The sequence below is a fragment of the Vollenhovia emeryi genome, unplaced genomic scaffold, assembly GCF_000949405.1.
Source record: "Vollenhovia emeryi isolate VEMERY1.0 unplaced genomic scaffold, V.emery_V1.0 DF939268.1, whole genome shotgun sequence".
Lineage (NCBI taxonomy): Eukaryota > Metazoa > Arthropoda > Insecta > Hymenoptera > Formicidae > Vollenhovia > Vollenhovia emeryi.
The window spans coordinates 295,450-316,730 of record NW_011967098.1 but is presented as its reverse complement, the minus strand read 5'-3'; the positions used below and the strand labels follow the sequence as shown (position 1 = coordinate 316,730).

At 42.7% G+C, this 21,281-nt stretch overlaps 1 protein-coding gene across 3 annotated transcripts in view; it reads left to right on the top strand.

Annotated features, from left to right (window-relative positions):
- Nucleotides 1-20,963, top strand: part of LOC105559478 — a 26,882-nt gene extending 5,919 nt beyond the window's left edge. Inside the window, exons 1-12 of one of the 3 annotated variants that reach the window (XM_012007786.1) lie at nt 696-736; nt 1,100-1,177; nt 3,347-3,627; nt 5,148-5,243; nt 6,411-6,757; nt 7,980-8,345; nt 9,250-9,781; nt 10,699-10,796; nt 17,515-17,626; nt 17,926-18,287; nt 18,753-18,964; nt 19,220-20,963. In XM_012007786.1, coding sequence (XP_011863176.1) covers nt 1,116-1,177; nt 3,347-3,627; nt 5,148-5,243; nt 6,411-6,757; nt 7,980-8,345; nt 9,250-9,781; nt 10,699-10,796; nt 17,515-17,626; nt 17,926-18,287; nt 18,753-18,964; nt 19,220-19,376 — 2,625 coding nt within the window. In that variant the 5' untranslated portion in view covers nt 696-736; nt 1,100-1,115 and the 3' untranslated portion in view covers nt 19,377-20,963. Of the gene's footprint in view, nt 1-695; nt 737-1,099; nt 1,178-3,346; nt 3,628-5,147; nt 5,244-6,410; nt 6,758-7,979; nt 8,358-9,249; nt 9,782-10,698; nt 10,797-17,514; nt 17,627-17,925; nt 18,288-18,752; nt 18,965-19,219 lie in introns of those variants that run through there. The other 2 variants (XM_012007783.1, XM_012007785.1) reach the window with 2 other exon arrangements.
- The last annotated feature ends 318 nt before the right edge of the window (nt 20,964-21,281 follow it).

Below are 21,281 nucleotides of genomic sequence, written 5' to 3'. Positions count from 1 at the left end.
TCGAAAACGCTATTAATCTCGGTTTAATTGTTTTTCTTTTATCCTCACCTAGTTCCAAAACTTGGCAAAACATAAAAAGCAAGTTAAACCGAAATTAAAGTTAATTTACATCGACAGAAATGGATATTAGAACGATTTTAACTCCGTTTAACTTAATCGGCGCTTGGGGCCACTTTAACCAACTCCGATTAACTTTAAGCTTAGCTTAATTCATTCGTTGTCTCTTTCCAACTGTTACTTTAGCAAGAGACAAACGTGAACGAAACTAAGATCAAAGTTAAGCGACGTTCGGCGAAACCGGGCCTTAGTCGAACCGGCGGAATTGCCCGCAGTATAAAATTTCCACCTGCACAATTCGCTGTCTCTAATCCAATCTTTTCTCTTCCACGTGTCGAGCGGCAAAAAACATTAACCGCTCCATCGTTTAAGAGACCGCAAGGTGTCACCTGACGAGTTAATCGCCGATTAAGTTAATCAGAGCTTAGTTTCGGAGTTTCACCCTCGTAAAATCAGGTAGGGGCGAGGGTGCGGGGGGAGAGAGAGAGGGCCAGGTCCCCGGGTGCTCGGACGCGCGTAACCAGCCCTGAGGCGGCAGCGGGGGAGGGGGTTGGCGAACACGTAGATAGTCGCGGCAGAGGGTGGGGGTGGGATGGCGAAACGAGGGTGTCGGTCGCGAGTCGATAAACCGCGGGGCTGAACGCGAGCACCCTTGCGCACGGCTACAACATGGCGGACGGTGAGTCCCATTCCCATTTACCCTCGGCAGCCCTGCTCGGAATGCCGGTCGGACTGCCCGAGCGTGTGTCGTACGATCGATTCCCGCGGCTCCGCTGCTCGTCTCGCGGCCGATCGGCGGCTCTTCGGTGCTCCTCGCCAAGGATTTCCGCTTTCGAGCGCGCGCGCTTTTCGTCGCTCTCTCTCTCTCTCTCTCTCTCCCTCTCTCTTTCTCTGGCTCTCACTCTTTTTCCGTCCCTCGAGAGAAGGGTGACTAGTGATCGACACCCGTAAAGTGCGCGCGCGAAGATTCATCCCTTTCTCCGTCTGTCCATCTGTCGCGGAGGACACGGTGGAATTAAGCCAGCACGCGTTCCTTTTTCAGACGAGGACCAATCGATATGCGGCTCAGGGAGTCCGTCTCGGTCCCGGTGCCGCTGCATCCCGGTGGACTGAACAACAAGTAAGTAATTCCCGACGACGAGGTGGGATTAGGGGAGGGGGAGCGCCCGGGTAAGGGGTTAATTGGAGGCCGGCCGGACCGGCGATCACGTGCGTAGATAATGATCGTTCTGATCGAGGCGCCGGGAAACGGAAATGCGAGCGCCGCCGGTCCGCGGCGAGCCGCCACTTTGTTCTCCTCGTATTACGTAATGCGTTTTCGCAAGCGCCGGTTTTAGTGGCCGTTACGTCAGCGCCCGTTTTTAGATGTCAATGTTGTTTTTCACAACGAGCTCTCACGGCACGTTGCTTGTAACGCGCTACGGTAATTTTGACCCCTAGTAAAATGCCCACTTTACCCAGACAGCATGCGTGTCCAAAAGACATCTTCGAGACGGCGTCAAGTTGTCTTTTAGGGCCAGCTTGACAAACGTCGGTTAACTGTTAACCAGAGTCCAGTCAACTCCTTATCTTGTTCTATTTTGTTATCTAGGAAGAGGCAGAGAATCAATTAACCTTCGATTGGCAGTTAACCGCACTGGAAAAAAATCTGATAGATTCAACCAGTCTGTCTGTTAAAAAAATGGACGAATCAGAATTTCTTTAGGATTTATCAGGTGTGTAGTGAAGTCTAGCAAACTTCTGGTTATGAAATACCTTTCATGGTAAATCCTAAAGGAATTCTGATTCGTTCGTTTTCTAACAGACGACTGGTTGAATCTATCAGATCTTTTTGGTGTGGTTAACCAGAAAATGAAAAACCGGGCCTTAGACACGCGTCGCTATCTGGGTTACCTCGAGCGCTCTGAACAATGATAAGTGAAGTAGGACTGATATGAATCTGATGCAATTAATTGGAGAGGATGCCAGTTTTTCGGTCGGGCTGGGTCTTGGCAGTCTGATAACATTAGGTTTGTTTTCTGTTCCTGCACTGGTGAACTGGTACAGTAAGCTAGAATGAGGAAAACTATGTTTGTCTTATTCTAATTTATTGCACTAGTTCACCAGTGTAGGAACAGAAAACAGGCCTAATGTTTCTGAATGTGCGAATTTTCTATGTTTTTTCCAACACGGTAAACTGTTGTCAGTCGTCGATCTTAAAATACGACTTTTCGTTGCAACAGTAAATACTTTAAATTAGAGATTAAAAGGTAGTTAAAGAAATAGAAACTATGAGTAAAAAAAGTCTCGGTAAAAAGCTTACTCCATAAAAATGAATTTTTTACTCCATTAATTGCGCAGAATGTTGAGTTTCAAGCGTGTAGACAAAATAAAAAAATGTAATTTTGATGCTTATTTGAAGCACGGCTCTGAAAATTCAACACCAAATTTATTAATATTGGGTATCCATTCCATGTCCTGTGTTAGTCTCACTTTTAATCTACAAAGTAACAATAATCTAACTGTACCTGAAATTTTTGTTAATTTTTATGACACTTTAAACATTAACATAAAGCAACACCATTTTATCCTTCAAAATCGCTGAAAACAATTTTCTATTCAAAACTATCGGTTTTTCTTTTACTTAATTTTTTACCCCATTTTAAAATAATTAACTCGGTTTTTTAAATCTCGATTTTATTTTTTATATCAATAAACATGTTAAAATCGCTGTAAAGAATTTATTGCGAAAATTGTAAGTCCGGATTCAACCCTGAAATTCGTGACAGGTGTCCTTCTATCTTAAGCACCTTGAGTTGTTAAAAAATAATCCATGTTCCTTATCGTCTTTTTAATATATACGTAATTGAGGACATAATCTTTCCTTGCCCGAAGAACATCTCTGAACAGCTCCGTTATTTATCAAGTAATAAAAACTTTCTTGTTTATTATTTTACCGTTACATCAGTAACAGCCTGATTTATCAGCAAACACGTTTGTACTTCCTCAGAGAGACGATATTTTGCTATTCGCGTTGTTCGCCACGGTACATTTGAGCGAAACAAGTTGACGTAACGGCCGCGCCGCGCACGCGGATGTCGCGCAGGCCGCAAATGTCAGTCGCTATAATCTTTGCCTGATTATTTCCTAGTTTATAAGTTACGCTAAATATAAACGTCTGATCCGTGTCCGCGCGCGGCGGCCGTAGGCGTGCTGCCGCCTATGCACGCCTCGGCATCGGCGGGCCCCGAGTGGTACACCTAACGCTAGTATCGATCCACCTGGACTCATTTCTCGGTCTCGTACGCAGCCAGCTCCGCAGGCACAGCCCGAGCCGGAGCGTCGAGGCCGGCGAGATCGGCGATCGCAACGAGAACGCGGCCCAGGAGCCGGCCGCGAGTCCCGCGCCGGGCTATCCGGGCGACGAGTCGGCGGACTTCCGGCTGGCCGAGGACACCACCACGTGGTCCTCGCTGGCGATCGCGCGCGACAACCCGTCGACGCAGCAGCGGCCCGTCAACGTCAACAACAATCTCACCGAGCCGAGGATACGGAGGAGCAGCTCCGTCGAGAGCCTCTCCAATTACGAGGGTGAGTGCCATGTGCTGTGCGTGCGCGAGGGTGTGTGCCATGTCCGCCAACTCGTATCGATTAAGGAGAACCCTCTCTGGATGCTCCTTTTGCGTTTTAAATTTGTACTATACGAGGCAACTACGCGGGGAGAATTCTCCCCTCAAATTTATTCTGAAAAATCACGTAATCGTGGGGCAACCGTGATTTTTGAAGAATTTTCTCAGAGTTTGTTGAAATTTACTTTTGACTAGTAATTATATTTAGTATACGCTTTACTAGTAAAATGGTAAAATTTCAAAAAGCTCTCACAAAGTTGTTCAAATTACCGTGTTGTGGGCAAATTAAAAAAAAATTCTCTCCGTGTACTCTCTTACTTGCGATTCATAATTCAATTATCGAATCAGAGTGGCGATTATGCCTCCGGCGAGATATCGCTTATTGATCATCTCTCGTGTTGACGTTACACGGAGAGAATTCTCTCTTTAAAATTCGTCCTGAAAATCACGTGATCGTGGCACAACCATGATTTTTGAAGAATTTTCTGAGAGTTTGTTGAAATTTACATTTGACTAGTAATTATATTTAGTATACGTTTTACTAGTAAAATGGTAAAATTTCAAAAAGCTCTCACAAAGTTCTTCAAATTACCATGTTGTGGGCAAATCAAACAAACATTCTCTCCGTGTATTCTCTTACTTGCGATTCATCATTCAATTATCGAATCAGAGTGGCGATTATGCCTCCGGCGAGATATCGCTTTTGATCATCTCTCGTGTCGACGTTACACGGAGAGAATTCTCTCTTTAAAATTCGTCCTGAAAATCACGTGATCGTGGGGCAACCATGATTTTTGAAGAATTTTCTGAGAGTTTGTTGAAATTTTACCGTACTTATCACTAGCAATTATACTAGTGAAATTATACTAGCAAAATTTCAAAAAGCTCTCATAAGGTTCTTCAAGATGCCATGTTGTGGGTAAATTAAAACAAAAATTCTCTCCGCGTACTCTCTTACTTGCGATTCATAATTCAATTATCGAATCAGAGTGGCGATTATGCCTCCGGTGAGATATCGTTTAATGATCATCTCTCGTGTCGACATTTCTAGAGGACAGTCCCCTATTACGAGATAGTCTCTTAATATGAGATAGATAGGCATCATCTGTTGGGTCCACCATGAATCTATTACCCTTGGAGTGAAATCTGTTTAATGGAAAATTGATTGTTAGATCGTGTAATCGTTGCGAAGAAAGATTTGTGATTGAATTTGGACGTCAAAAACCCACTATCTCGTGTTAGAATCCTATTTCATACGGGGACTTCCCTTTACTATATTCTGCCTCGGTTAGTCACTCGCGCGCGAAATGACTCGTGTGATTGACGCGTATCGTCAATGCGGCCGGATTCGGATCGCGTATCAATAATTTAAATTTAATCGCATCAGAGGAGAGAAAAGAGGGAGAGAAAAGTCTGTAGAGCGGTAAAGAGGATTTAGGAAGGCGAGGCAATGACTTTTAAGTAAAAGACCTGTATTGTTAGGCACGGTCGAAGAGCAATCCGCCAACGTAAACAACAATCTAACCGAGCTGAGGATACAAAGCAGCAGCTCCGTCGAGAGCCTCGCCGATTACGAAGGTGAGCTCCTTCGTCCCCGAATCATCCCATGCACAATTGAATCGCGTTGAGAAGACGCAAGAGTCTTCTCCGTGCGATTGAATCACGCCGAGGTCCGTAAAAAGAATATTTCGGCTAAGCATAACAAGAATAGGCGAAGCGATTCCAAATGAATTTTCCTTGTCAATCGCGTACGAATCTGCCAAAGCATACCCAGACAATGGAACGCGGACGCACCTGAATCATTAAATCTATTATAATAGTTTCGCAGATCGCCACTTCCGAGCGATTGATTGGCCTACTTTTTAGTCACGCTTCTCTCGAGTGCCGCGCTATGCACGACGCCCGGCATTTTATTGGAAAACAATGACGGTTGAAGGTTTCGTCGCAGAAGCGCGACAAGGCTCGTGAGGCGAACTTCGATATTTTCCATTGGCTGCCATTAATAACGCGCACATCCTTGACATTAACCATCATCCCGTAAAGTGCAGGCTGGAGATTTTTAGTTTAACCAAAGTCACTCGCGCGATCGTGTCGCGCGCAAAATGTGATACACTTTCGCGATAATTAGCCCGCGACGCGCGCTAGTCGCGACATTGCTTATATCGAGAATTTTTTATCTACGAACGCGGTCCAAATTCGTAAATTACCAGCGCCGAGGCAGGGCGCGGAAATACTCGAGATCAATTATTTATAAAATGTACAATTTCTAGAGTCAGTAATCTATGGAATTAACGTTACGATATGCCGATAATTGGAAACTTGAGCTACGTAGCAGCTGATAATAAACCACCGTGCTAATCTGTCCCACTAAACCAAAGTTCCATGCAAAGGGCAGTTTATAGAAAGAGTCTACGCAGCCAAGTCTTTGCACAAGTAATCGCGTATGAAGTCAAAGATCCAGAGCCAGTAGTGGTTCATCACTGATCCGACCAACAGACCTAGCGACGGTACCAAGAATTCTCCAAGACGGAGAACCGTTAAGACCGAACGCAGGGTATTCTTAACGACGTGTGTCGGGCATCGTATGTGTGCGCAAAGTGTCGCGGGTGGGCCGTAGGAGATGATCGGCATTCCCTGCGAGCGCACGAGCCTAGCGGCGCGACGCGACGATGACGATGAGTCACGGGTTACGACGTCCAATTATTCGGCCGAGGCTGAGGCGAGTGTAACCGCGAAATGTTGCAGGGCGTAACTCTCCGCACGAGAACTCGTCGCGCGAGCTGACGCCGTCCGAGTGGTCCGACTGGTCCGAGGAAGGGAACCTGCCGGCGGGCTGCCGCGGCATCGTCAACCCCAACTACCCCGGCTTCCAGCATCTGGCGCCTTCCCTGCTGTCGGACACCGACCTAACCGAGGACGAGCACGACAGCTGCTCCGATTATCCGCCGCTCCACCACCATCACGACGAGGTGGCTCCGTTGCCGGAGAACGACAACGAGTACAACAACAACATCGACGACAGCATCAACCATCTCTGCGGCCAGCGCAACGACCGCAAGATCTTCTACGAGAAGCCCAAGTTCAATATACAGGTAACATCCGTCGTCCGAACGGATTGGCCGTACTTGTAGCTTGGAAGAAACGTTCGCGTCGGAGAGGAGCGCAAAGATGACCGGAAGGCAGATTCGGAAGTCTGCACCCAGTAAGCAAAATGTTAAAAGTGTCCTGGCAGATTTTTTCGGCAGCAAATTTAGTCAGAATTCCACGACGAAACCATAACTGTATTAAGCTTGCATTCTGTCGGCAGAGCCTATGCTGATTGTGAGATGACTTTATGGCATGTTGGCGGCAGAAACCAAACTACATGTAGCAGGATCTGCTAGCGGCCGTAGAGTTTCTGCCACCAATCGGCATAGCATGATAGCAGGTTCTGTCAGTTTATGGCGGTAGTTTGGTAACGTCATCACATAGAACAGATTCTGTGTCAGATCTGCTGCCTTTCTGCCATCAAAATTGATAGCAGACTGTTGGAAATCCGCTTGCGTAGATTTGGCTGCCTGGGTATATACGAGCGACATTATACAAGATTTAACAATGGACGGTATTCATAGTCCAGTCTTATATTGAAGATCTTAAATCTGGTCACGGGCAGTCTTCAGACTTCGCTGACAGGAATGACTTACAGGGCGGTATTCATAGTCAGATCTTATATTTAAGATCGTCTTAAGATACTCCGTAGTCAATGAGATGTTCCATATGGTATTTTTAAATACATTTAAGACGGTCTTCGATGTAAAATCTGATCGAGCCGAGCACCGTCCACTATGTCGTGCGTCTACGTGATCTCGATGTGAAAACTTCGATTCCATATCGAGATTCTTAATTCCAAGATTCCCCTTTCAAAGCGAAGAATTCCGAAGATGTCGAGTGCCAGATGAGCGTCTGTTTAACAGTGCACGAATCTAGATAACTTCCTCTTTTATCCCGGACTTTCTTCGATTCTGAAACCTTCCGCTTTAACGAAGAGATTGAAACGTCGATGAACGATTAATTTATCTGTTTCCCCATTGATCTAAAGAGAGCGTTTGAGTTGGCATTCGTCAGCAACGGAGGGATCGGACCGATTCAGTTTGCGAAGCACGCGACGACAATCGCGCGAATCCGTTCCGGGATGAGTAAGTCAAACCTGTCACCGGCAAAACCGGGCGACAGTCGGCGCGAGTTATCAACGCGTAAAAATAATCGAGCGTCCTCCTACGAGCGTGCTCCCGCTCGTGACATCATCATGCCGCTCTCGTCTCTCTCGTGTTCCAGACTGTGACCTCTCTGTACGAGGCGGTGGTGCCGCCTTCGGAAAAGTGCATCAACTACGTGAAGAGCGTGGAGGTCTCGAGGTCCGAGGAAAAGAGGCTCTCGCCGGAGCCGGAGGAGGTCGTCGTGAACGGCATCGTCGAGGCCGAGACCCATCTGACGTTCCTGGACGAGCGGGAGGAGGGTCTGGCCGACCAGGTGGACCAGCGCTCCTCCGAATTGTCGCAGGTGACCTTCGAGGATAAACGTGAGAGGGAGGTGCCGGTCGAGGTCGAGCTGGTGGAGTTGACCACCAGCGTGAACGAAAGCCTGCAGTTCCCAGAGATCGAGGAGATCCTGGACTCTGGAAAGACCAGCGAGATCGGCGAGGTGAGCTTAAAGGTGATCTTCTGCGATTTATTTAAATTAATTGTTAGTTAAGAGACTATTTTTGTAGCAATTACAAGAGGTCGTTAATTCAAAATGAATGAAGATTACTCAATTCGTTTGTAAAACCCGGTCCTGGGTGAACTTTTTCACGTATAGTTATGTATAAAGTATGCTTTTCTGTTCGCATATAAGAAAAGTAATAAAAAGAATGAATTAAAAGTTATTAAAAAGATAATTTTCGCATTGTTGCTTTCATTAAAAAATGAAGTTTGTGGAAACGAGAAAATTTTCCCACGTATAATCGTATATAAATGTAAATTATGATTGTATGCATAACATTGTGTAATTATAATTTTATAATTTTAAATATTGTACAATTAGTCTTCTTTTTTCTTTTTCTTGCGAACAGACATACAAGAAAAAGAAAACCTACGTGTGAAACATATAATTATGCATAAAGAATTTTTTCCAAGTGAAACACATGACTTTAAATAATATCTAGAGTGAACGTTTGATTCAGTTTGACTTGATTTAACGTCTTCAAATTGTATTCCGTATTATAATTAACATTTAATTATAACGGTAGAACATCTGACATTTAATAATCTCTTGTATTTATCTATGACCTAAACTAAAGCGGCGTTGAATTCTATTAATCCCTCAATCTCGCTGTTGCCGACTAAGTTGTTCATCCATAATTAATACTTAATTATCATAGAATACACAATTTCCGCGGCTTCCTTCCCTGAGACCCCTTTAATATTATTATGCAATTGATTTGCATGACAATTACTATCCCGACTAATCCTACTTCCTGTCGTTGGGTGCCTCGCGCCTGTCTTATTCGCGACGTTCTCGTGCACGGTTGATTAAACGCGAAAATGATTTCGGTGCGGGAGCACAGACGGAGGACGTCGCGGTGGAGCACATCGACCTAATACGCGAGGCAAAGGAGCTGCCTCGCCCAGATCGGTCCAAAATAGGCAACCGTCAGCCGGTGACGACGACGACGTCGACCGGCGGTTCGGCCGACGACGACGAGTCGGAGAGCAACAGCGACTACTCCGAGGGTTTCGCCGAGGAGCGGCCGACCTACACGAAACTGGAGGAGATCGATCTGCTGTCGAGCATCGGCCGCGATATCGGCGTCGATCTCGAGAAATACGCCCAGCCGGTACCGGACGTGGTCGCGATGGAGTCGATCGAGAGTATGCGCCAGCCGCGGCCCGCCTCGATCGTCAAGGACCACGTGGACACCAACAAGCTGCTGGACCGCGAGCTCCCGGAGGCATCCAGCGCCGATGTTCGGAAGAAGGAGAAGATGGCCAAGAACCAGGCCAAGCGCCGTCAGCAGCAGCAGCAACAGCAACAGTCGCGAAACTCTAATTCTCAGAGGCGTTCCGACAAGCGCAGAGTTGACATCAATAATGGATCTGGTAGATATTCAACGTGTCACTTCTCTCATTCCATTTACCCCATTGCTCTAGTTTTCCTTTCCGATTCCATCTCCTTTTGTTATCACGTATCATTTACTATCTACTAATATTGTGTTTAATTATTTATGATATTCTCCTGTAATTAGTCTTTAAATGTTAACTGTGACTTGCGTCTTACTGTGAAATTTGAATATTAATGTAAATCTTTGCATTTAATAACGTTTTATTAGTGTAAATTATAATTAATAATTGTGTAGATCAGATTTCTCTTAGAAAACGTAGATATGTTATCAACATATATTTGCAATTTTCCATGTATGTATTTTTTACATTTTTATGAGCAAAGCGTACTCTTTGTAATGAATATGCGCAACATTTTATGGACTGCTCTACGGCGAGTCAGGTAATTAACCGACTTGCTTTTCAGTAATGAAAAAACTAATTGCTCTTGCATTATCAGTGATGACTGCGAGTCAGTAATTATAAGTAATTTCGCAAGTACCATCTTGAAAATGCCATTTTTTAAATAACTATACTTAAGTTTAGCTTTAATATTCTCCAAGTTTGGTCAAGTCTTCTGCGGTAAATTTATATTAAAATAAATTAATTGAGTATTTCTTGTTACATTCAAATCTTTCAAAAAATAGTGGAATTTTTAATTAAAAAATGACTACCAAATAGTAAATTTGAGACACGCTATATAAAGATATACATATGCAATATTTATTGATTGCGATCCTTGAGAAATACATGGTTGAACCAAGATAAATCTTAATTTTTGACCGGCCACTCGAGATTACATGCACGCGATGGCTCGACACTCGCAAGTTTCCGTTCGGCTGTTTCGGTCGTGCCTTCGCCACGTCGCAACGTTGCTCTAAAAGGTTCTCACGTTTGACATTCGCGTGCTGTTAAAGGTGGTTTCGACGTTTACAACATCGAGACCGCGATGCCAAAGATCGACCTGGACGCGATCGAGTCGCATCTCAGAGCCGCGCGTGAGGAGGAACGTCGGGTGAGTGATCAACTTTCTTTATCACGCTTTAATTAGCACCCGTACAGAAAAATTTCTGGATCCTATTATTACACTTCGACCTATCGTAAAATGGGATGTAGCGACAATTAATATTTCAATCTTATCAATGGAAATTTGTGAATCTAGAATCAAATGATGTTAGTGTGCGCATCGTAACGCATTGAGGGAAGATTTATTTTAAACACAGGAGTGTATAATTTTAAATTCATGTTACTTTTATTTCAAATATAGCAAGTCTTACTTAATCCGAGAGAGGAGAATAGGAATTACTGATTTAATCTTGAGTATTTTATATTTTTACTACATAAGATTGTGATAAGTTTAAATACGTCAGGAATACTTTTTGTCCTCTTATCAGAAATCCTCTCGGAGAGGGCAATTATTTTTTACGTGACACACGAGGATTGTAATAGAATTACGGGCCAATACAGGAATCTTATTGAATTTAGCATTACGTCTTTTTTTACAATGTTATATTGAGCTCGAGTCGTTCTTTTTTTATTCAAGTATTACATCTTATACGCTCTTAGATAATATTGTAATGGGAACGATTTTGTGTATATTTATCTACTAATTCGCTCTCCGATACGTAATGCAATTCTATTGATTTTCAATACTTCCTTTCTTATATAGAGATAAGTTCTTAAATTAACTCGAGCTCTCGGGTCAATGAAAGCCTTCGTCGGTTCATTCACACACGTGTATCCGACTTAACGTGTTCCAATATTCCATCTGGTTATCGTGAGCTCTTGAATACGTTCGGCAAACACCGGTTAGAGAGTCAATTCTATCGTTTCGCGTTTGCGTCGAATGCATTTTGCGGGGGCTGTGAGACTCTGTGAGTAGGCGGACACCGTATGTAGGTCTCATTTGATACCAGAACTTGCAGCAGACACACGTAACAAGACTGCCAGAGGAAACGACTCGCTTCGGATTTTTTTTAGAGGCCACTTTAGTGAAATTCTCCTTCTTCAGTTCAGTGTACCAGAATTTAACGATGAAACAATTAACAGGGAGAACAATTGAAAATGAGTGAATTACAAAAAGTGGACTTCTAGAGTCAAAACGTTCGTATTGCGCGAATCAATCTTATTCAATATTTAATCAACATTCCTTAGGGAGGTACAATTCGCACGCTTCGGCTCTGCTTTGAGTCATTATCTATAATTGATTCCATCACGAATTTATTGTCCTTGGAGTGAAATCTATTTAGTGGGGAAACTCATTTTAGATTGTGTAATCATTGCAAGAAAAGATTTGTGATTGAATTTGGATGTCGAAAACCTGGTGTCTCATATTAGGAGCCTATCTCATAATACGGGACTTTCCTTTATGGTGCACATTCCTTAAATAACGTTCAAATAATTTAATGTTCTCCAACGAACATGAAGGAGTGTGCGTAAACCGAATGGACAGAGCCACCGAATTTCGTGGAGACAATACTTGAAAGATTCTACTAATGTTCATAAGGAACAGATATTAGTAATTTAAATCTGAAATTCAAGAGTTAATTGCAACGAAAAGTGAAACTCACTCGCGAAAGAATCGGAGAACGCGAAACTGAAACCACAAAGCCACAAGAATTGCGTCTGAATTGGCCCTTTCTCGACCGTAGTTGTAAATTCAGAAAATAAACAGTTAAAAACGGACCTGATACAGGATGCCTCTTGTTTCCTCCGATCGTCAAACATTGAATCAAACAATTAAAAATGTAGAAGAGTCTGATTACTTAGCGTCTGGCGTGATAATTTATATCACGTGACTGATAAACCTTGTACGCTTCGATGGTTTTGAGCGACGGAGTGCGTGGAACGATGGAAACTAATAAACAATTTCAATTTCATTATCGTGGCTGATAAAGGGTCAGTGAAGCGAAGCTTTCAAACATTGTTATAGAAGTCGACAAATCGAATTATATCTTGAAGTCTATATTTCTGCTCGCTTACTGAATTGACTTTATTGTATAATAAACAAATTGTCCGCGCGATACATAACTTTTCCATTGTCAGCGCGAGAGAAACGTCCGATTGCTTTGCGCGCTCTCGTTTTGACGCGACGACAGATTTTGACTCTTGCCCGTCTCGAGAGAGTTGCAGCATCGTGCTCCGAATGCTGAATCGTGCACAGGGCAGAAGTCACGCATGATCAGTCAACCGGAACGCTTTACGCACGATCCCCCCGAAGATGATTTAACGATTTTTTGTTGCAACGACGCGACTGACGCTGCGGCTTGCATAGCGTAATAAGTTCGGAGCGCTTTTGCGTGCGGCAGATCATTCCTCCTCCAGCTGTAATACAATTTAATTGTGCAAATTGAATGCATAACTTTCTACTTCGTGTGCTCGATTGTTACACGGCGAAATGCATCGTGGTTGCATAATTATTTACATTGTTTCTACAGGAATGTGCACAAAGAGAATAAGCGAAACCGATCGGAAGCTTTTGGGATAAATTATTTGAAAATTCATTTGCACGCGCTCTCCTTACACAAACACAATTAATATTAACTTGTTAATATAATCTACTATGAAATGAAATCCCTATTTAAAGTTTTATTTCTGTAAAGGCTCGTGTCGACGGTGCTAGAACTTGGTCCAAGTTCTAGTAAAGTGTGTAGCCAATCAACTTGCAGCTTTTATGGAATAGCTGCAAGTTGATTGGCTACACATTTCTCGAAACTAGAACTTGGACCAAGTTCTAGCATTGTGGACACAGGTTTTTATATTCTTATTCATCTTATCTTGCCGGAATCTTTTTCGTTATTTTCCCGAAATCTTTTAAGCTGGGGACGATCTCAAGGCAGCTCGAAGTCTGTTGGTTTAATTATATTGACTCGAATTTTATTTATATTATTATATGATTAATGAATAGCGAAGTTTTAATATATTAATTTTGATCGTCGTTATATTATTAAATTAGTAAATTAAACTCCACAGCTCGTTATTCGAGCATATATAAGATTCTCATTCGTATTTCTCAAGTTTGAAGAAGAAATTTTAGTGACTTTACATTTTGGAGTAGAGATTACTTTAAGTAGCCACACTTTCGTATCTTTCAAGCTTTCCAAATAGTGCGTGTTCACGTTTTACGTCCTGGCGTTCAGTTCGTCAAGTTACCAAGCAAGTTATCAAGTTACCAAGCACACCAAGCAATAAGTTACGAAAGACATGTAACGTATAGTACGTACGCAGCAGAAAATGCAATATAATGCAAAAGCGATATGTTGGGTCATCAACTTCCTTGCGTTTGAAAGTTTTCTTCCTGCGCGGGACCGTGAGACTGTATTTCGCTATCAAACCATTCATTCCGAAAGCTATGAGCGTCTCGAACGGAGGTTCTCCACCCATTTTCCGGAGCAAATTGTGAACTCGGAAACGCGGCCGACAGGCGCACGAGTCAACACACTCTCGTCCAGCACTTTCACCGAGAATCCCCGTGAGAAGCCTTCCTAGATGCTAGGCTCCAGTAGACAGGGCCACCTCCACGATCGCCAGCACCACCACCACCATCGCCGTTGAGTGCCTCCTCCGCGGCCAGCAAACCTTAACGAAGGACCTCGCTCGACTCGCCTTGCAGTCTCGTGCCGTCTTCGTCTCGCGCGCGCACAAGTCTCGTGACTCGTCCTCGGGGTCGGTTGTACCTCGACAGCCTTGGTCTCGACCGAGTCCGATCGGCGATTCCCTTTCTAGATCACAGTTCTGCTCGCGACAGCGCCAGGAAGAGAGAAAGCGAGTCCGCGAGGCGAGCGGAAAGGGAGGGACGGTGCAAGAAACTCTGCGAGATAGGAACTGCTGATAAAACCGATTGGAATAAATTTTGCTCGGTTCACCAAGATAAAAGGAGGTGAACACGGCCAGGAGGTGCGCGATCATGGGCAGCAGCAACAAGTCGCGCAAGCATTACAAAAAGGACTCGAGATTCGTCGCGGATCTCTACACGTTCACTTACGACGATGACTTGGATTGTGTAAGGGATGCGAAGGACGAAGGGCGACAGCGCGTATCCGACGTAACTTGGATACGAAGTGACGTAAACGCTGGGGCGAACCGACGCGTTGAAATCGGAGCAATTAGATTCTCTCCGAGCTTCATGGCTTGGGGAGCGCAAAATCATCTCGCGTTCATCGCGTTTCATTCGTACCGTCTCCAAGTGACATTGATCGGCATTGATTGCTCCCGTTTTAAACTACTGAAACGTTCAACGAAATCACTTTGCGGCTTGGCACTTCGCCTCTTGGCGCAAATCTTTTCCACAAAATTTTTCAAGCCGACTATTCGGAAGACACCTGAGTTACTTCTTTATCTTAATTTGTGTCGATTGATACGATGTTATCATACAGCAAATGAACAACAATGCCAGTAAAGGATATTTTGTACTGAAATAACAATTGATTCAAAATTGATTCGTACTAATGTTGTGTATAATTTTAAGAATAATGCTGTGACAGTCGAGAATGGTAGAACTTTATTTAACATAATTCAACAAAAATTAATCATTTGCTATTATGATTTTATTTTATTACACTGTCTAATAAGATATACAATTTTTTTAGCACAAGGAAGTAATATATAGTTTCCCGTTTACTTTTTGAATTATTGAATATGATCCCTTTTATTAAATTAATTTGCCACGTCACAGTTTTGAAGAATTTGCGGTTAAAATTTCAAAAGAGAACTATTTTGGTGTATTTTGACAAAAAGGATTATTTTTAATATATTTTGGCACAATATAACTATAATATATGTGACGTGTTGAAAAAGTTTTATTGTCATCAAAATTAAGTATATTGTTAGGAGTTTCTATTTTTAAACAAAATTGTTACGTTAGTTGAAAAAAATCGGCGTGATAGAACAATTTAGTAAACGAGGTCGTATTCAGCATTTAAAAAACAAACTGAGAACCGGTTACCCTCGTTCTTGTGTGCTTTTTGTCGAACAGTGTAGTAAAACTGTCAATCTTGGTTATCATATTTTTGTTTTTTACGTTCGTTGTTGCACAGCAGCGAGCAATTATCGCGATATACTTACTTGAATTTCCACACTTTAAATAGCGAAAGCGTCTTTTACGAGCGGCTTTTAAGTGCTCTATCTAACGTCAAATGTATTGATTCGAAGCTGCTATTTAGAATGTTACAATTAACATCACGAGAGATTTGGAAACACAATGGAACGCATCAGAATTCAATTGCAAGATGCATGAGGGATCACCACATTTCTCAATCGGCCTCGTGCGTGTCCCGTTCGCGTGCGACCGACGCAGGTGCAGGGAATGGCCACGTTATTACATCTGGCTGTCAGGCTTGGATGTGTCGGACCTAACAATTCCAGATTCCTGCTCGTGTTGTCGCTCGAACAGGAAGGTCGGCGAACCGCGCGATTCGGTACGGTTCCGGACCGACGCAGGCGTGAAAGTGGGTCACGTGGAAGTCGCGGTGCTAATGAACAAGCGGATTTTAGAAGCAAGTCCCCCTGCTGCAATTATCTCACACTACGAAACTATTATCTATTAAACAATTTGTAATTCGGATCTAAAATTCCTGATGAAAGCTAAAGCCGAATTGCTTTCGTAGCAATCCATGATGTTCAAGTGTTAAGAAATTTGGATTCTACCGTTTTCGACTGTCATAAAGTGCATTCGATTCGTTTTCGAATCTACGGGAAGTCTGTCGCCCTTCGCAAGAGAATAAAGTAGTGTCGCCGCGTGTATTTACGCGTTTCATGAAAGTAACAAGCGTTAATTTGTGAAAGTGGCGTCAAGATGACGAAGAGGAAGCTACCACGGAAACGGATAAGCCCCGGGAACCGGTGATGGAAACCGAGGAAGCGAAAGAAACGAAGGGAGTGGATTCGGAAAGGCCTGATTACGAGAGGGAAGATTTGATTACGCGATTCGACAGGGTTGTACGAGGCGAATTTAATCCGCAGGTGTGAATTAATTCGGCAAACGTGCGAGGGGAACGTGTGCGGAAGTTTAGCGAGAATAACGGCATTTAACGCCGAAAGTTATCTAAAGGGCTCCACGCGGTTCTTATGGAAATTGGATTTCGGTGTAATTGGCTAAAACTTTGAAAATAAATAGTTTATGTGATGCTGAGTCACAACTGGTGCGACAAGATTTGCTCCACTTTTGTCGTAAAATTGCTATCATACCCTGAACAGCAAAATTTGCTATTTATTGACTAAAGTTTGTATTTCACCGTGATAGGATTATTTGCTCTCTACTGTGCGTAAAATTTACGATAAGCCTTTCTCTATTATTTGTAACATTATGTGACGAAAAATTTTGCCATTAATTTAAATATTGAACATCAAATGCCAGCAAACAACAGCACAATAGATGCATAGCAAGATGCTAACATTTTTGTTAGCAATATGAAAGCAACTTGTGCTCACACTGGCTATCTGGGTCGTGTTGTTCAATTTTAGATCTGGTACTAAAAAAAATTGAATTTAGAACGCATTCAAGTTCCGAGTTTCTAGATCCATATATTATAGGAAGGCATTGACCTTCTGAAGAGCCGTTCTTAAAATTTTGATAAGTTTTAAAGCATAATTTCCAAGTGCAAACGTTTCAACGTTGCGTTTTTCGGCTTTTGAATTGTGCAATATCATTAGTCTTCAACATGTAAAGCATTTCGCGTTCATGACTAACATCTACAATATGTAATACTGATATATTGTCTTTCTTGTGTTCGCAGCGACGAAACGATCGCGAGGAGATCAGGAGGAGACTCGCGATGGGACCTGATGCCGAGGATTTGCGCGCCGAACGTGGACGTAAGCCGAGTCTCCAGTCGCGTCTCCAGAGTGGTCCGTACTGATACAAATTTTTAATTTCCTTATACTAGTATCAGACAATAATTATAAATGTATACGTGCATGAATGGTTCATCTTTAAAGTTCACCAAGTTGCAATAGCTGATAACATATGTACGGCGATTTAATTTTCCCTTAGTTTTATCCGCGTATATAAGGGAAACGTGCTCATGTACTTAATATTCCTTATTATTACATTGATAGGAGCGAATAATGAGATAATCGTTAGCTCAATTCCTTCACATATGTTATGGTTTAAATGCCTGGTGACATCATAAGAATGCCCTGCGCAGGAATGAACCTCCAGATCTGCTTCATGAATGAAACATCGTCGGACACCGAGTCCCCGGGTTCGGAGAATGACATGTCTCCCGGACCCACGCCCACGTCCCTCGGCTCAAAGCAACTTGGCGGTAAGCAGGCACCAACGAGGCCGCAGATGTTGAGTCTTCCGTCTCTAAGACTCGACACGGGCGCGAACTCTACACCGCCGATCGACGAGGCTGACTTCTTCGCGCGGCAAGCCAGACTGCAGACTGAAGCGCGAATGGCCCTGGCACAGGCCAAGGAAATGGCGCACATGCAGATGGAAGTAGAGAGGCAGAGGTTGAAGCAGAGCCCCATCACCGAGATGGTGCGATGCAGCTTGGAAAAAGTTGGTGGAACTCTGATTCGTTGATTAATAATGGTCTAGGAAACACAGACTTCCCTTGTAGTAGAAGAACTTTGTGTAGAGGAAGTCGACAAAGACAGCGTGCGTTATAAATTAAAGGAATATATTTTGTTAGTTCTATAAATCGATCACAATTAAAGAGAAAATCATATGAACGTTCCGGATTGTCGATGCGGGAATAAAACAGAATCTGTTATTTAATAAACATTTAAATGGAATACGTAATTTAAATGGCTACGAAACAGTAGCTTTTTTTTAGTTTAATCCATTTGCAATTATGCATTTCTGTTAATAGATTCTATTATATTTCTGCTGGCATTCTTTCGACTTTGTAGTACACTTTCAAAATCTGTTCTTGAGCAATTTGGTTCTGAGATCCTAGTTTTTCTTCCCAGGATCTATTTATTTCTTATCTCTCGATTTAACGAGCTCTTGGATGTTTTTCAGGTCGGTGTACAGCTAGGAGAAGACAGACGCAGGTTGTCCCGTGTACTTCTCACGGAGTTGAACGTCGCACAGCTACAAGTGGTAGCGAACGACTTGCACGCGAGGATCGCTGCATTGAACGAGGCGCTCGTCGAAGGACTTCTGAGGAGAGACGATTTGCATATGGAGCAAGATTCGATGCTCGTTGATGTGGAAGATCTCACTCGATACTTGTGAGTCCTAAGATTTATAAGCGCAGCCCCAAGGCTTTTATTATATTCTTTCATAAAAAGTTATTATTTTTTCTTTTCAATTAATTTTTTAATTAAAATTTATCTACAGATTTAATGTAGGTATAATATGTGAATAAATTAATGAAAACCTTGATCTTTTAATTTTACGAAATTTCTATTGCAAGATTATTGTAACATAAAAAAATACAATAATTGAAAAGAAAAGAATATTAACGATTATAATTTTTCACGCAGAGGTGCCAAGCAGGAATCGTTGAAGAAGAAACAGCAAGGAATGCAGCAGGCGGCAAATCGGAATCATCAGCAATCCTCCTCAGCTCCGACCAAGTTGTCGATGAAACCGAAATTGACGCACTTGAATCGCGGCCTGGTTGCCCTTGTAAGAAAATAATCCTTTGCCACGAGACTGCGCAGTCTCGTCGGAAATTAAACTCCGAGCGGAGAGAAGCACCACGGGCTTTAGAGACGTGAAAAAGCGAAGAAGGAAGAAATGAGGAGAAGCCTCCCTTAGAAGGAAGAGCTTCTTTTGAAAAGGATGGCGAAGGGGAAGAGATGAAGAAACTTTTTTCAACAGACGAGAACGAAATTTTCATTAGGGAAAGAAAAATGAAGAAAACTTCTTCGAGAAAGAGAATGAAAGATATCTTTATCAAGAAAGGCGATATGGGAATTTTTTTCTCGGAAGAAAAAAATATGTAAAAAGATGATTACGTTAGAGGCCGTGGTGTGCGTGCTCGAGAAACTCTGAAAAACGTTGTAACGATCAGCTTTGATAAACGGTGGAACGGTTGCCACCGTTCTACTGGTAAAGGGAGAGCAGCAAGTATCTTTCCCCTGAATTTCCAAGAGTTTTTACAGCTTTGTCGTTAACGTGGAAGTAGAAATTTACGTATGTGCGTACCCCGCGTAAACGAGAGCAGAGCAGAGCAACGATCCTCCGTTTGTATCCCACGTTGAGATTCTCTTTCTATCTCCTTCTCGTCTATACTCGCTCTCGGCCCCTAAGCTCAGATTATGTCCCGCGACATGCATGCATGTGTCTACGAATGTGTATCGATTATTCGCCTTTAAATAATAGCGTATCATTAGCGAGAACGGCTCCCTTCTCTGTTGTACATATAACGAAGATTTATATCAGATTATCGCCGTATTGAAATTTCATCTGGTGTTTAAAGAGCGCTTCGTTCCGGTCGTCCAATGTAAGTCGTTCACGCGTGCGTTGATGTGATACATTTCGTAAAGTTGTGTTTAATTTAATTATGTGTAGAGTAATTCGCCAACAAGAAATTTCTGTATCTTACAAGTCCATCCGTAGATTTGTAAATTCAACGATTCCATAAATATTCGGATGTGTAATGTTCTTGCTTCGGTAGATCTCTAGATCCGCCAATAGAAGCCGCCAGCCGATTAAACAAATCATTCGCGTATAAATCCGTCGTTCCGCCCGGCTTGGCTGCACGAGATATCGGCGAGACGATAAACTAGTTTTTATCTATCGCGAACGACGAAGAAAGTCAATATATAACTTTCTTGAACGACACACTGAGCGCGCAAGGGAAAGTGCGAGGATGGTGAACGTCAACGGAGACGAAGGGAGTGCAACGACCGTGGAGAACGAAAAACGCGTTACATATCCAAATAGGTGATTTAGTATGCAAAAAGCGATTAGTCCATATACATAGAGCAATTTATGAAAACATAAACAGATAGAGATACTTGATGAAGCGTACCGTTCGCGGAAATTTACTCGTATGCATTGACGACCTTCGAAATCGAAATTATTCCATCGATATGGATTATTCGGTTCTTGCATCGTGTTATCGTTTTTGCATGCTGGTCTCACGAGATCTCATTCACACGCAGGATTTTCAATGTAGTTGAAATAAATTTTAACGAGTCTAAACTGCAGCTTCGTTCCTTAGATCCTCGGCTCACTCTTTTAGTTAAAATAATAATTATTTAATCGAAATAGACCCACTTTTAATAGAAGAAACATTTATGTGCTCGCGCGTTTGCATAATAATTTTTGTAATGTTCCGAAAGTATAACTTTCGATTCTTAGATCATCCCTGAACAATTTTAAGTAATTTTGTAAAAAAAATTATACGTTTAACGATTTTACACATTCCGGCATATATTATTTGTTACCGGTTTCAATGCAAATCTGTAACCCATGCGTGTGCTCTGGGAGAAACAAGTTCTCTTTGGCAAATTGCTTTCACAAACGAATAGATTGAGTATATCCAACCTGTCGACACTTTTTTCGAAAACGTCGAAATTATTCAACTGAAATGAG